This window comes from Lithobates pipiens, unplaced genomic scaffold (genome assembly GCF_037356315.1).
Source record: "Lithobates pipiens isolate NorthernLeopardFrog02 unplaced genomic scaffold, aLitPip1_a1.2 Scaffold_18, whole genome shotgun sequence".
NCBI classification, from domain to species: Eukaryota; Metazoa; Chordata; class Amphibia; order Anura; family Ranidae; genus Lithobates; species Lithobates pipiens.
In genome coordinates this window covers 320069759-320086116 of record NW_027507758.1, presented here as the reverse complement: position 1 = coordinate 320086116, position 16358 = coordinate 320069759, and the positions used below count along the sequence as shown (strand labels likewise).

Below are 16358 nucleotides of genomic sequence, written 5' to 3'. Positions count from 1 at the left end.
AGTGCCAGCGATGAGTGCCCACTACTGCCAGAAATCAGTGCCACCAATCAGTGCCCCATTAGTGATGCCATTCTGTGCTGGCTATCAGTCTCGCCTGTCAGTGCTGCCCATCAATGCCCATCACTGCTGTTCATCAGTGCCTATCAGTGCCACCCATCAATGCCCAACAGTACCACCTATCCGTGCCACCTATTAGTGCCACCTAACAGTGCCTGTCAGTGTCACCTATCAGTGCCCATAAGTGCTCCCTCATCAGTGCCCACCAGTTCAGCCTATCAGTGCCCATCAGTCCCACCTCATCAGCACACATCAGTGAAGGAGAAACATTACTTAATTACAAAATTTACTGACAGAAACTAAGTAAGAAAAATGTTTTTTTTTTTTCAAATATTTTGGTCTTTTAGTAAAAAATAAAAAAACCCAGGAGGGATTAAACGCCACCAAAAGAAAGCTCTATGTGTGTGAAGAAAAATGATAAAAATGGCATCTGGGTACAGTGTACCATGACCGCACAATTGTCGAAGTGCGACAGCGCTGAAAACTTAAAATTGGTCTAAGCAGGAAGGGGGTATAAGTGCCCGGTAGGCAAGTGGTTAATGATTGTACAGTACTTAGAGCAAAGTTGTAAAGTGTGCAATGAATTGCTATAATTGTGTACATTCATTGTGTACACATCTTTGTGATAGATTTCCTCGAAGTACACGGCTCAGTCAGTGTGCTGAGTATAAATAGCAGAGGATTCTGAGCCCCTCATAAGTCCCCCATACACGGACGGGCTGTGGAAAACAAGGCGCGGGGCAATGTGGGAAGTGTCGTTTCCAGGCTCCTAGCTCAGAGCGGACTCGTTCGGCCTGTGTCCAATGTAAGGACTACACCTCCCGGCGTCCCTCGGGGCAGATTCCCGCGGGCGCTATTTCTGATCCTGGTAGAGTGATGTCAGGGTGACAGCTCATAGATAACTGTTAGCAGCCTGCAGCGGGTGTCATAGTTGAACTTGAACTTGGCGGAGTGTGGTGTGTGACATGGGACCTCTCAGGGAGCAGTGTAAGGCGGACACCATGTACATGTTGGAGAAGTGCAAGCAGCAGGCAAGCGACACCATAGAGAAGGAGTCCGAGCACCTGGACCAGCTGAGCCAGGCTATATGGAAGGAACCTGAGCTGGCCTATAAAGAGAAAAGCGCCCACCGGACCCTCACCCGCTTCTTCTCCAGCAGGTCATGGCAGGTACAGGAACATTACCAGCTGGACACGGCTTTCCGGGCACACTGGAGCTCCGGGCCCTCCGCCTGCCTGCATGTGGCATTCCTGTGTGAGTATGACGCCCTGCCCGAGCTGGGCCATGCCTGTGGGCACAACCTCATCGCTGAAGTGGGGGCGGCCGCGGCGCTGGGGCTCAGGGCTGCTATGGAGAGTGTGGCGTCCATGGTCCAGGTCAAGGTGAGATTTGATTATATGTCATCACCCCGATCACTTGTCATCACTCTGATGTCCTGTCATCACCCCATTCACTTGTCATCACCCCGATCACTTGTCATCACCCTGATAACCTGTCATCACCCGAACACCTGTCATCATCCCCATCACCTGTCATCATCCCCATCACCTGTCATCATCCCCATCACCTGTCATCATCCCCATCACCTGTCATCATCCCCATCACCTGTCATAACCCTCATTACCTGTTATTGCCTGTCATCACTCTGATCGCCTGTCATCACCCTGATCGCCTGTCATCACCCTGATCGCTTGTCATCACCCTGATCGCTTGTCATCACCCCGATGGCCTGTCATAACCTGTCATAACCCTCATTACCTGTTATTACCTGTCATCGCCCTGATCGCCTATCATCAGTCTGATGTCCTGTCATCACCTTAATGTCCTGTGTTACCCCTGATCACCTGTCATCTCTCGGATTACCTGTCATCACCCTGATCACCTATCGTGATGCTGATCATCTGTCATCACCACAGTGACCCGTCAATGACCTGATTACCTGTCATCACACTTATTACCTGTCATCAAACTGATTACCTGTCATCACTCTGATCACCTATCATAACCCCAATCACCTGTCACCCCCCTAATGACCAGTCTTCACCCCATTCACCTGTCATAACCCTCATTACTTGTTATTACCTGTCATCTCCCCGATCACCTGTCATAACCCTCATTACCTGTTATTATCTGTCATCACTCCAGTGACCTGTCATCACTCTGATCACCTATCATCACCCTGATGTCCTGTCATCACCCCAATCACCTGTCATCACCCTGATGTCCTGTCATTACCCAAATGTCCTGTGTTACCCTTGATCACCTGTCATCTCTCGGATTACCTGTCATTACCCCTGATTACCTGTCATCACCCTGATCACCTATCGTCATGCTGATCATCTGTCATCACCACATTGACCCGTCAATGACCTAATTACCTGTCATCACACTGATTACCTGTCATCACTCTGATCACCTGTCAACCCCCTGACGTTCGGTCTTCACCCCATTCACCTGCCATAACCTTCATCATCTGTCATCACCCTGATGTCCTGTCATCAACCTGATCCCCTGACATAACCCTCATTACTTGGTATTATCTGTCATCACCCTGATTACCTGTCATCACTCCAGTGAGCTGTCATCACCCCGATCACCTGTCATAACCCTCATTAACTGTTATTACCTGTCATCACCCTGATCACCTATTGTCATGCTGATCATCTGTCATCACCACAGTGACCCGTCAACGACCTGATTACCTGTCATCATTCCAATGACCCATCATCACACTGATTACCTGTCGTCATCCTGATCACATGACCACAGACTATGCCACCAAAGCCTAGTACACACTATGAGAAAATTGAACAAAAATATCCATATTTGGAGCAATTGTTCAATTTTCTGTTCATTAGTAAACTGCTTTTGAGAGCCGATATAGACTCTTTCAGATGAAAATTTCTAAGGGGACAAAAAATGATAACATCCGATTTTCATTTAATTAGTACAGTATTTGTCCTACGATAGAGAAAGTCTGCACATGATCAGAAACAAATGACAACTTTAGACTAGACACAGATCATAGCTATGTACGTGGAATATTATCCTATGTCATTTGACAAATTTTGTACAATTCTAGGCATTGTTGTTTTCAACACGGGACGAGGACACAGAAAAATGCGGGGCAGTAAAATTGTAGCTCGGCTGCCTGTTCTTACTGGCTCCTGGCCACCAGTGTAGAAGAGCCCTTAAAGTGCAATCTAGAAAATAACGCTTGCTAAAAATCAATTGACAGCTAAAGGAGTAAAAGAGCAAATCATGCCAGCCCTTCTCTGTTTCAGTAAAGAAAGTGTTTGAAAATACTGTAAACCAAACACATTGTCACAAGTGCAATAATACAGATAGTAAAATTAGATAACAGAAAATTGTTACAGAAAGATCCAACCTACAGTGTATGCTATATGGTCTAGAGGTGTTGTATCTGAAGCTGGTGGTATACTCTGCAAATTTCAGTCAGTTCTAAACCACTACATAGTGAAGGTTCAAACTAATGTTAACCCCTTCTTGCCTAAGGGTAAAACAAATATTAATGTCTAAGCCCAATTTTGCAACTTTGACGTGTTCCTAAAACCGTACATATCATCACAACTACTTTGTGCATCCAGGTGAATTATACCATGTTTACTCCAGAACAAATTGGGCTTTCATTTGGTAGTAAATGGTACTGGATATCTCCCGATTTTTTATTTTATTTATTTTTTTATCAAAATAAAACTGTCCCAAAATATAATAATAAATAAGCTGTAGCTGTATATTTCTTGTTACTACCATAACATTGTTACATAGTAGGTGAGGTTGAAAAAAGACACACAAGTCCATCAAGTCCAATGTGTGATTATATGTCAGTATTACATTGTATATCCCGTAATGTTGCGGTCATTCAGGTGCTTATCTAATAAATGTTTTGAAACTATTGATGCCACCCCGCTGAGACCACCACCTGTGGAAGGGAATTCCACATCCTTGCCACTCTTACAGTAAAGAACCCTCTACGTAGTTTCAGGTTAGACCTCTTTTCTTCTCATTTTAATGAGTGGCCACGAGTTTTATTAAACTCCCTTCGGCGGAAAAGTTTTATCCCTATTGTGGGTTCACCAGTACGGTATTTGTATATTGAAATAATATCCCCTCTTAAACTTCTCTTCTCCAGAGAGAATAAGTTCAGTGCTCACAACCTTTCCTCATAACTAATATCCTCCAGACCCTTTATTAGCTTTGTTGCCCTTCTTTGTACTCACTCCATTTCCAGTACATCCTTCCCGAGGACTGGTGCCCAGAACTGGACAGGATACTCCAGGTGCGGCCAGACCAGAGTCTTGTAGAGCGGGAGAATTATCGTTTTATCTCTGGAATTGATCCCCTTTTTAATGCATGCCAATATTCTGTTTGCTTTGTTAGCAGTAGCTTGGCATTGCTGAGCCTATCATCTACCCGGACCCCCAGGAGCTTTTCCATCCTAGATTCCCCCAGAGGTTCTCCCCCCAGTGTATAGATTGCATTCATATTTTTGCCACCCAAATGCATTATTTTACATTTTTCTATATTAAACCTCATTTGCCATGTAGTTGCCAACCCCATTCTTTTTTTACCACCAAAAAACAACCCAAAATACCTGCTCCTGATGATTGCAGCAATAGTACATATGCGAATGCTATTTGTTGTTTGTACCTGTAGTACAGCCCAGAATCAATAGTGCACTTTTTGCTTATTTTCTTGTCCTACCTTAAACACACTGACACGGATACAAATTAAAAAACAAAAAAAAATGCTGCCCAAAATGTGCTGATCTTGATCTTTGACCCTTACTTGATCCAAACACTGGCACTGACCTAGATCAAACCATGATCTAGGTAATTTTTTTCTTTATTTTTATCATTTTTTTTTTTTTTTTTTTTTTACATACACTTTGTATCTTCCTCTCTCCTTGCAGAGAGAACAAATGTATCTTTACCAGCACAAAGACATATAGGCATATATGCGGCCCCACTACAAAGAGGTGAGTATAAAAGAAAATGTATACAGTACCCACCTAGGTTGATGCAGCATCGATCCAATGCTGCATCTGTCCCCTGCCGGCTCTGCACTGAGAAATGAACCATCAAAAGACAGCTGACCACTCAGTTCTCAGCATTATGTCAGCAGAGAGCCAGGAACTGTCATTTACCGGCTCCCTGCTCTGCCCCCCCCCCCATGCTCACTGGAGTGATTTTCCCCAAAAAATTGCGTTTAAAAAGACCGTTGCGCAAATACAGTGTGACATAAAATATTGCAACAATCTGCATTTTATTCTCTAGGGTCTCTGCTAAAAAAAATAAATATATGTAATATTTGGGGGTTATAAGTAATTTTCTAGCAAAAACACTGATTTTAACTTGTACACAACACGTGTCAGAAAAAGGTTTAAAGGTTAAACTTCCCTCATTTACAGATCGAAGTTCATTCCTGTGGATGTAAACCCACATTTTTTTTAAATTAAGAGTTGCACATTGTACATAATAGAATTTCATGTCATCTGTACCCAGTCTTGCCACGAACAGTTAATCCAGCTCTGAGCATTTCTCTTATATTTTTTCATTGAGATAAAAACTGACAGACAGAGAAATAGGAGTCAGTTCTTCCCCCTTGCTGTGAGTGACAGGTGATTTACATATCTCATGCAGGAGCCTAAGAGAGGCATTCTGTGTACTTCACATCCCCTCCTCCTTTCTTCTCCAGCTCTCCCAGGATTGGCTGCTCCACACCTCAGCTTGAACGGACTATAGTCTGTTCGAAAGTCCGTTTGTTTAGAACATGATGACGTGCGACGGGACTAGAAAAGGAAGTTCAATAGCCAGTAGCCAATATCTGCCCTTGCATTATATTTGGTCCAATGGACCAGCATACAGACGAACGGTTTTCCCGATAGGAATTGAGTCCGTCGGACAGATTTAAAACATGTTCTATTTCTAGGTCCGTCTGAATTTTTTAAAGAAAAATGATCGGATTATCCCACACACGATCGGAATATCTGACGGAATGATTCTGTTGGACCTATTCTGCCAGAATGTCCGGTCGTGTGTATGTGGCATAAGGCTGCAGAGCCCTGGGGACCAAACCAAGGTACTGGGCCTTGGAGGCTGAATCGAGGTGCAGGGTCTTAAAAACGAATTCAGGATGAAAAATATTTGAATCACAGTTGGAAGTGCAAGGCAGTTGACGCAAAGTGAGGATGCAGAGCAGCAATTGAAAACAAGAAGAACTGGAGCAGCTGGCACTAGAACAGTCTGGACTGGAGTGTCTGGCACAGGAACAGGCTGGACTGGAGCCACTGACGCATGAGCAGGCTGTGTCTTAGTGTTACAGGTGACACCCCTGGCAGGTAGGCTTTCTCAAGTAATAATTGGTCTTCAGCAGATCACACCTTAAGGAGTGATCAGCCGGAGATCTTAGTGACCCCTGGGCTACTTTGTTGCAAGCCTTAGCGATTGCCTAATCAGTAGGTCTCAGGAGACAGAGCAGATCAGAATGGCTGTCACAGAGATATTCTGGACAGAAGGGTCCAGAGGCTGGAGTTAGCAGGCTGACCTGTGGCTGGAAGATGAACGGTCTGGTGAATATACTGAATTATGTTCATAAAAGCAGAATCAAGTATTATCCTCTAACAGCCACACAACAGACACAACCTGAGACATTCTAAAAGTTGGAAAAATATCATCTCAGCAAGAGTTAAAGAGGAAGTAAACCCTGATGGGTTTACTTCCTCTTTGATTCCCTGCAAAGGTAAAGCATAATGGACTACTGTGCATTGCATAGTAATCCATTATGTGTCACTTACCTGACACAGGAGCCAGCGATGTCACCGCTGTCCCCTTGTGTACGGAGCCTCCATCTTCTCGAGGGGGTCTCGCTGCTCTGCCGCTGTCATTCGACGGAGCCGCGATGACGTCACTCTCGCGCATGCGCACGGGAGCCAGCACTCGCTGCATATCGCCGTTAACAGTGGCATGCTCAGTGCGCCTGTGCGCCGCTGTCTACGGTGCATGCACCGTAGACAGCGGTGCCTGTCTTTTGGAAAATATCTCCTAAACCATGTAGGTTTAGGAGATATTTCTTGGACCTACAGGTAAGCCTTAATCTAGGCTTACCTGTAGGTCAAAGTGGTTTGTAAGGATTTACAACCACTTTAACATGTAAAGCCAGCTCAGAGCAGATCTGATCCAGTGGTTGAATTTCACCAAATGTAAAATTGTGTTTACTTGTCTCTGCAATGTTTGACAACGTTTTTTCCCTATCCTCTTTTGTAACAGTACATAGTATTGGAGATATTCCCTGAAATCATGTCGATACAGCCTCCCACAATAATATAGCAAGTGAAATACAAGCAACCCATTGGTCCCCTGTGCAGCCCAATCTGGTCATTACTGGTCCCACCTTTATGTAAGGAAACATGGACTGGTATCCTGCAGAGTGGGTGTGACCAGATATGTGGAGCTACACAAAGGAGACCAGGTCCCAAATTGATTGACAAGCCAAAAAGATTTATTAAACACACAGCACAGGTGAAAAACAACATACGCTGCTCTTATAAATCCCTGCGTGAACAAAGTCTTATTTAGTAGAGGATCTCATGGATGCAGGTTGCAGTATTGTAGTAATAAATATTTACTAAAGCATTAAAGGAAATAAGCCCTAAATATTTCCAGCAGGCAGTTTAACCACTTCAGCTCCGGACCAATAAACACCTTAAGGACCAGAGGTCTTTTTGCAATTTCGCACTGCGCTGCTTTAACTGGTAATTGCGCGGTCATGCAATATTGCACCCAAACGAAATTTGCGTCCTTTTCTTCCCACAAATAGAGCTTTCTTTTGATGGTATTTGATTGCCTCTGCGATTTTTTTTTTTTGCGATATAAATGGAAAAAGAGCGAAAATTTTGAAAAAAAAAGATATTTTCTTCTTTTTGTTATAAGAAAAATCGAATAAACTAAATTTTAGTCATACATTGAGGGCAAAATTTATTCAGCCACATGTCTTTAGTAAAAAAAATGTCAATAAGCGTATATTTTTTGGTTTGCGCAAAAGTTATAGCGTCTACAAACTAGAGTACATTTTCTGGAATTTACACAGCTTTTAATTTATGACTGCCGATCTCATTTCTTGAGGTGCTAAAATGGCAGGGCAGTACAAATCCCCCCCAAATGACCCCATTTTGGAAAGTAGACACCCCAAGGAAATTGCTGATGGGTATGTTGAGCCCATTGAATATTTATTTTTTTTGTCCTAAGGGATTGAATAATGACAAAAAAAAAAAAAAAAAATTTTTTTTACAAAAAGTTGTCACTAAATGATATATTGCTCACACATGCCATGGTTATATGTGAAATGACACCCCAAAATACATTCTGCTGCTTCTCCCGAGTACGGGAATACCACATGTGTGGGACTTTTTGGGAGTCTAGTCGCGCACGGCACCCCGAAAACCAATCACCACCTTCAGGATTTCTAAGGGTGCAAATTTTTGATTTAACTCCTCACTACCTATCACAGTTTCGAAGGCCATAAAATGCCAAAATAGCACAAAACCCCCCCAAATGACCCCATTTTGGAAAGTAGACACCCCAAGCTATTTACTGAGAGGCATGTTGAGTCCATGGAATATTTTATATTTTGCCAAAAGTTGCGGGAATATTACAAACTTTTTTTTTTTTGCACAAAGTTGTCACTAAATGATATATTGCTCACACATGCTATGGGCAGAAGTCAAATTACACCCCAAAATAAATTCTGCTGCTTCTCCCGAGTACGGGGATACCACATGTGGGGGACTTTTTGGGAGCCTAGTTAACTAGCTACCTAGCGACACTAGCGACACTGATGCAGCGTTCAGAAAAATTATCGCTTAGTGACACTGGCAAAAGGGGGTGAAAGGGTTAACTAGCGGAAATCAGGGGGTTAAAACCATTATTGGGTAGTATATCGGGGTACCTAGCGCTATAAAAACCTGGCGCTGAACCTAAAAAAATAACTAGCTACCTAGCGACTGTAGCGACACTAATGCAGCGATCAGAAAAACGATCGCTTAGTGACACTGGCAAAAGGGGGTGAAAGGGTTAACTAGCGGCAATCAGGGGGTTAAAAACATTATTGGGTAGTATATCGGGGTACCTAGCGATATAAAAACCTGGCGGTGAACCTAAAAAAATAACTAGCTACCTAGCGACACATGCAGCGATCAGAAAAATGATCGCTTAGTGACACTGGCAAAAGGGGGTGAAAGGGTTAACTAGCGGCAATCAGGGGGTTAAAAACATTATTGGGTAGTATATCGGGGTACCTAGCGCTATAAAAACCTGGCGGTGAACCTAAAAAAATAACTAGCTACCTAGCGACTGTAGCGACACTAATGCAGCGATCAGAAAAACGATCGCTTAGTGACACTGGCAAAAGGGGGTGAAAGGGTTAACTAGCGGCAATCAGGGGGTTAAAAACATTATTGGGTAGTATATCGGGGTACCTAGCGATATAAAAACCTGGCGGTGAACCTAAAAAAATAACTAGCTACCTAGCGACACTAGCGACACATGCAGCGATCAGAAAAATGATCGCTTAGTGACACTGGCAAAAGGGGGTGAAAGGGTTAACTCTAGGGGCAATCAGGGGGTTAAATCTTTATTGGGGGGTGATAGGGGGCTACCCTGGACCTAACACTAACTGTCCTGACAGTTTTTACTGTCACAACTGACACTGAATGCATTGATCAGTAAAGAAATGATCAATGCAATCAGTGACACTGTGACTGGGGGGGGAGGGGGGGCGGATCGGGGGGGGATCGGGGGGGTTTGTGTGCCTGTGTGTACCTACATGTCAGTGTAGTGTTCGTGCAGACTTACTTTTACTCTTCTCCTCGTAGTCCGGTCAAAAAGACCGCCCCGAGGAGAATGACATCACTTCCTCCTTCCTGTGTAAACAATACACAGGGGAGGAAGCTTCTCATTGGCCAGGAGCGATCCAGAGGGGGTGGCCGAAAACGAACGGCCATCCCCTCATCACGGAGCGCTCCTGGACCGAATCGGACCGCCGTAACCAGCGGGAGGGGGTCCGATCGGACCCCCCACCCGCTGGAAGGCAATCACGTAGATGTACGTGATTATGCCTGCCTGTGCCATTGTGCTGACGTACAATGGCAATACGGCGGTCCTCAAGTGGTTAAAGAAGACTTGACCTCAAAAAGTGACAATTTGCTTTTTCTTAACACCTAGAAATATCAATTGTGCCTGAAAAATATACCTTTTTCTCTTACATTCCTCCTGTAAAATAGCATTTCCCAACGTGTCTGTGCCTACGTATTATTGTGCCTAAACCTCATAGCCATATATCTGCAGTGTGAGCACTTCTACGTTTGAGTGCTAGTCTCGTGAGATTTCATATGTCATTACTGTAATTCTCACTGTTCTGAGGGCTTGCTATAGACCAGGGATATGCACTTAGCAGACCTCCAGCTGTTACAAAACTACAAGTCCCATCATGCCTCTGCCTCTGGGTGTCATGCTTGTGGCTGTCAGTCTTGCTATGCCTCATGGGACTTGTAGTTCTGCAACAGCTGGAGGTCCGCTAATTGCATATCCCTGCTATAGACCTAAAGACCAGAGAATCGGTGCTTTCTCCTCCTCACATACTTATTATTACACCGATGGTCATCAGATCACCATCAGGAGGAAAGGCAAAGCTCTCCTTCTCTACCAAGATAGCTACCTTTACACAGGAATATGGTGCAGAATAAGGGACTAGGTGTACAAGGAGGAAAACGCCAACATGAGAACATAACAAGTCCATAGTTATATCTTAAAAATCCAACATATTTTGGGAGTCCAAAGGGTCCTTCCTCAGGGCTTGGTACTGTTGAACAAAGTGTGTGATGGATTGCTAGAATCTGGTGGATCCTAAAGGGCTAATTAGTAGGCTCACTCTAGATACTATTTAACCACTTCTACTTTGCAACATTGTAGAACAATGCACTGTTAAGTCAGTAACGGGAGAAGGATTAGCTGTCAGGAGAATACAGGCAACACAGGTGACTAGTCCTTTGCTGTCTGCTTGCTTTTCTGAGCACAGCTTCCAAAGTTCAGGTCCTCTTTAAAGTAGCTGCACAGAGCTGCCCATCCCATGTTACGGTGTGGAGCCTGGGGACAAGCTGCTGAGTCACTGAAAAATTTGGGAAATGTCCAGTGCTAATGAATGACCAATATCAAAAACTTAAAATTAACATATATAAGAAAAGATAGTTATGAATGCATTGTGATATATATTCAATAAAAATTGTGACATATAATTAATGAAAAAATATCCATATAATAAGGGACCATAAAGAGTCCTACCGTGTTCCAAACTGTATGGACACAACCTCTGGACATACGTTCCAGGGCGGTAAATTCAGCAGGATAAATATACACGGACGAATCAGCCCAACCATGAGAATAAAAGAGGAAAAAAAGGGGGCACATAGCGTAATTCCATGTGGGATGTTTATTTAGGTGAACGTAAGAATTACACTAACGTAGCCAAGGTAAAAACAAGTGCTTGTCATTCACAATATTTCTTTGATGCACATTCAAGATTCTAGTGACTGTTGTGACACATTTGGAACACTCTAGGACTCTTTATGGTCCCTTTATTATATGGATACTATTTTTTCATTAATTATATTTCACAATTTTTATTAAATATATGTCACAATGCATTCATAACTATCTTTTCTTATATATGTCAATTTTAAGTTTTTGATATTGGTCATTCATTAGCGCTGCACATTTCCCACACTTTTCTCATTTTATACACTGTTGTGCTGGTTGCTTGTGTGCATTTAGACAGCGTGGTATCTTTGTTTATAGAGTCTCCGAGCACTCCGATGCACCCTACAGTGGGGAAAATAATTATTTGATCCCCTGCAGATTTTGTAAGTTTGCCCACTTACAAAGAAATGAAGGGTCTATAATTGTTATCATAGGTGTATTTTAAATGATAGAGACAGAATATCAACCAAAAATCCAGACATAAACACATGATACAAATGCTATAAATTGAGTTGCAGTTCTGTGAGTAAAATAAGTATTTGACCCCCTACCAACCAACAATAATTCTGACTCCCACAGACTGGCTACAGTATATGCTCATGTGGTACACAGATTAGTCATGTTGATTTAAGAAGGTGCTCCCAACGACAACTCATTATGTGTATCAGGCTGGGTTCACATTGCAGCGATACGGGAACGTTGCGAATCCGCTACAGGTTCCCGCATCGCATACCTCCTGGCGGCAGTTCACACTGCCCTATGCGAACTGCTGGGAGTGTAAGTGAAATGTTAATGACACCCCCAGATCAGTTCGCATATCGCAGTGCGATCTGCAAACTCGGACAGGAATCGGATCGCATGGTGTGAACACCCAATTCTGCTGTGGACCAAAAAAAGGGTCCTGTGCGAGTTTGGGCCGGATGCGATGCGAATTCAGCCATACTATCTGTATGGCTGAACTCGCATCGCACAGAGATCGGATGTGATTTGCACTGCAGTGCGGTGTGAATCACATCCGGTTCTCGTCAAAGCTGCAATGTGAACCCAGCCTAAAAGACACCTGTCCATAGAATCTCTTTCTTACATTCAAACCGCCCATCATGGGCAAGAATAAAGAGATGTCAAAAGAAAGTCAGGGACAAGATTGTAGACCTGCACAAGCCTGTAATGGGCTATAAGTCCATCAGCAAGAAGATCGGTGAAAAGGAAACAAGTGTTGGAGCAACCTATTTGCAAATGGAAGAAATACAATAAAACTATCAAACGCTCTTGCTCTGGAGCTCCTTGCAATATTTTTCCTCATGGGGTAAGGATGGTCATGAGAAAAGTGAAAGATCAGCCCAGAACTACACGGGAGGAGTTTCTAAATTATCTCAAGGCAGTTGGGACCATAGTCACCAAACAAAACATTGGTAACATAATACACCTCCATGGATTAAAATCATGCAGTGCCCGCAAGGTCCCCCTGCTCAAGAAGGCACACATACAGTCTCATCTAAAGTTGTCAATAAACATCTAAATGATTCAGAGAAGGATTAGGGGAAAGTGCTGTGGACCAAATTTTAGCTCTTTGGCATTAACTTGACTCGTGTTTGGATGAAGAAAGATGCACTTTCTCCCAATCCTTCTCTGAATCATTTAGATGCTCATTGGCATGATTGTACATGTGCCTTCTTGAGGAGGGGGACTCGCCGTGTTTGGAGGAAGAAAAATGCTGACTATGACCCTAAGAACATCATCCCTACAGTCAAGCACGGAGGTGGAAAGATTATACTTTGGGGCTGTTTCTCTGCTAAAGGTACAGGCTGACTTTGCTGCATTGAGAGTCCAATGGCAGGGGCTATGTATGTCTTCTGGCATGAAAATTACCCAAAACATACCGCCAAGGCAACAAAAGAGAGGCTCAAGAAGAAGCACATTAACCACTTCAGCCCCGGAAGGATTTGCCCCCTTCCTGACCAGGCCTTTTTTGCGATATGGCACTGCGTTGCTTTAACTGACAATTGCACGGTGGTGCAACCCTGTACCCAAAAAAAATTGATGTCCTTTTTTTCCCATAAATAGAACTTTCTTATGGTGGTATTTGATCACCTCTGTGGATTTTATTTTTTGCGCTATAAACAAAAAGAGCGACATTTAAAAAAAAAATTGATATATTTTTTACTTTTTGTATAATAAATATCCTAAAAAATGTTTTTAAAAAACACATTTCTTCATCAGTTTAGGCCAATATATATTCTACATATTTTTGGTAAAAAAAAAAAAAAAACGCAATAAGCGCATTTTTATTTCTTTTTTATTTATTTACTAGTAATGGCGATGATCTGCAATTTTTAGCGGTATTGCGATGGACAGACCATTGACATTTATACAGTGATCAGTGCTATAAAGATGCACTGATTACTGTATAGGTGTCACTGGTAGGGAAGGGGTTAATACTAGGGGGTGATCAAGGGGTTACATTTATTCTCTTGTGTGTGTTACTAACTGTATGGGGATGTGACTGACTGGGGGAGGAGAGATATTGCTGTTCCTACTTAGTAGGAGCAGGCAATCTCTCTGGTAAAACCTGGTACACACGAATGGGTTGAACGAAAAAAAATTACAGCTCCTGTCGGAGCCAATGTACTAACATTCTGACGTTTGTACAGTGAACTCCCCCCGCTGAGCTGTTGTATTCTGACAGGGGGACGGCCCCCCTATCAGAACACTCAGATTAGTGCTCTCAGCCAGCATGCTCGTCTGACAGAAGCTAACCAAATGACCAGCTTCTGTGAGAAGGGCTGACATACACACGGCCTAATGCAGCCTGGTTTTTTATTGAATCGGTCGATGTGTCATGACATTCTGCCTGTGTGTACTAGGCATAACTCCCACATAAGTAAGCTATTGAGGCCTTAAAATCCGTCTAGTAGGGGGCATGACCAGAATCTGACCTGAATGGACTAGCTAGGCTAGGAAAATATTGGGGACTTCGCTCACCCATCCATGGGCGGATCATGAGGATCTCAATCAATCCTCATCAGCCAGGGGATCATCCCAACCTCCAACAGGGTCCTCCACGACCTTCAGGGGATTCTTTAAACTGCCCGGCATGCCTCTGCGGGGAGAAGACAAAATTACACCATCTCCTCCTTCCCTCGGGCCTCCGTGCACCATCCCAGGTCCAGCAGCCTCAACGGGACCAGCCAGCATCTCAGCTCATGGCCCCAGGGCCCGACGGACCTCCACAGTCTTTCAGGCTTTCAGGCCATGTAAACGTGCGTGCATCACCATACTTTTCCAAAAACACTCCCCGTTCACTTGCTCTACCTCCTACCTTGACCCACAGGGACATTTTGTCATTATAAGCGGCCTATGGCAGATGCAGGCAGTTACCTTCTGCGCTCTCTATCCATCAGCACCCATTTTTAACTAGGGACCTTGGACGCCCCATGATTTTGTCATAGTTGGTGGAGATTTTAACCTCTCCCACTCCACAACCTTTGACCACCACGTGATGACCCCCCAGGCTCCGCAGACTCAAGCCCTCAGGGACTCCAAGCTCTATCGCCAGCTCACCAGAAGACATGCTGCATTTAATGCCTGACAGGCTCTCCACCCTGGGGACTGCCAATATATATATATATATATATATATATATATATATATATATATATATATATATATATATATATATATATATATATATATATATATATACCCACTCGCGCATAGATTATTTCTTTGTTAACAACATGCTCCGCATTACTTGCTCCGCACAAATACTCCCGATCTCCTAGTCCAGTGATGGCGAACCTTGGCACCCCAGATGTTTTGGAACTACATTTCCCATGATGCTCATGCACTCTGCTGTATAGCGGAGCATCATGGGAAATGTAGTTCCAAAACATCTGGAGTGCCAAGGTTCGCCATCACTGTCCTAGTCTGATCATGCTCCCGTCCTACTAACGATAAACCTAGGCACTCCTCTCCGTAGGCCCTATAACTGGTGGCTGAATAATTTTCTTTTACAGCATCTCCCAGAGTGGAACTGGAATCTACCCTGAAACATTACTTTGTAGAGAAAGACACCCTTGGTCTCTCTTTCCACATTTTGGGCAGCCCACAAGGCAGTCATCAGGGGTCAGTGTCTCGCCCTTTCTTCAACCATGAAGAGGAATGCTAGGGCCACCAAGAGGGAGACTTCAGGGCCCTTGAAGCCCAGCTACAGTCTTCCCCGTCCCCATCTCTCCTCAAATGGATTACCTGTCATGAATGACACTTAATGATTCCTGATTTCAGGGGCTACAGGCCCATAGCCCTATTGAACTCCGACCTACAAATATTCACTAAACTCCTCTCAATCTGCTTAAATGCGGTTTTACCTACCCTGATCCATAAGGAACAAGTGGGCTTTGTCCCCTTCTGTCAAGCGGGATATAACACAAGAAAGATCATAGACTTAATCGATGTAGCTAACAGAGACAATTCAGAGTCCCTGAGCCTGAGTCTAGACGCAGAAAAGGCCTTTGACCGTCTTGGTTGGCCTTTTCTATTCACCACACTATATCACATGGATTTCAGGGGACCTTTCCTGTGGGCGGTACAACATCTTTACACCAACCCCACGTCACAAGTAAAGGCCCCTTTTGCCCTCTTGACCTCCTTTCCAGTTACTAATGGTACCCACTAGCGCTGTCCGCTTTTCCTTTTGCTATTTGCTTTATATGTAGAGCCCTTGGCGGGGAGATCATTTTACGAAATTAG

At 43.8% G+C, this 16358-nt stretch overlaps 1 protein-coding gene across 2 annotated transcripts in view; it reads left to right on the top strand.

Moving 5' to 3' along the window:
* The first annotated feature begins 806 nt into the window (after positions 1-806).
* The window catches only part of PM20D2 (peptidase M20 domain containing 2), a 62252-nt gene continuing 46700 nt past the window's right edge, over positions 807-16358 (top strand). The window contains exon 1 of one of the 2 annotated variants that reach the window (XM_077487266.1): positions 807-1439. In XM_077487266.1, the coding sequence (XP_077343392.1) occupies positions 1023-1439 (417 nt within the window). In that variant the 5' untranslated portion in view covers positions 807-1022. The remainder of the gene's footprint in view (positions 1440-16358) is intronic. The other variant, XM_077487265.1, reaches the window with a different exon arrangement.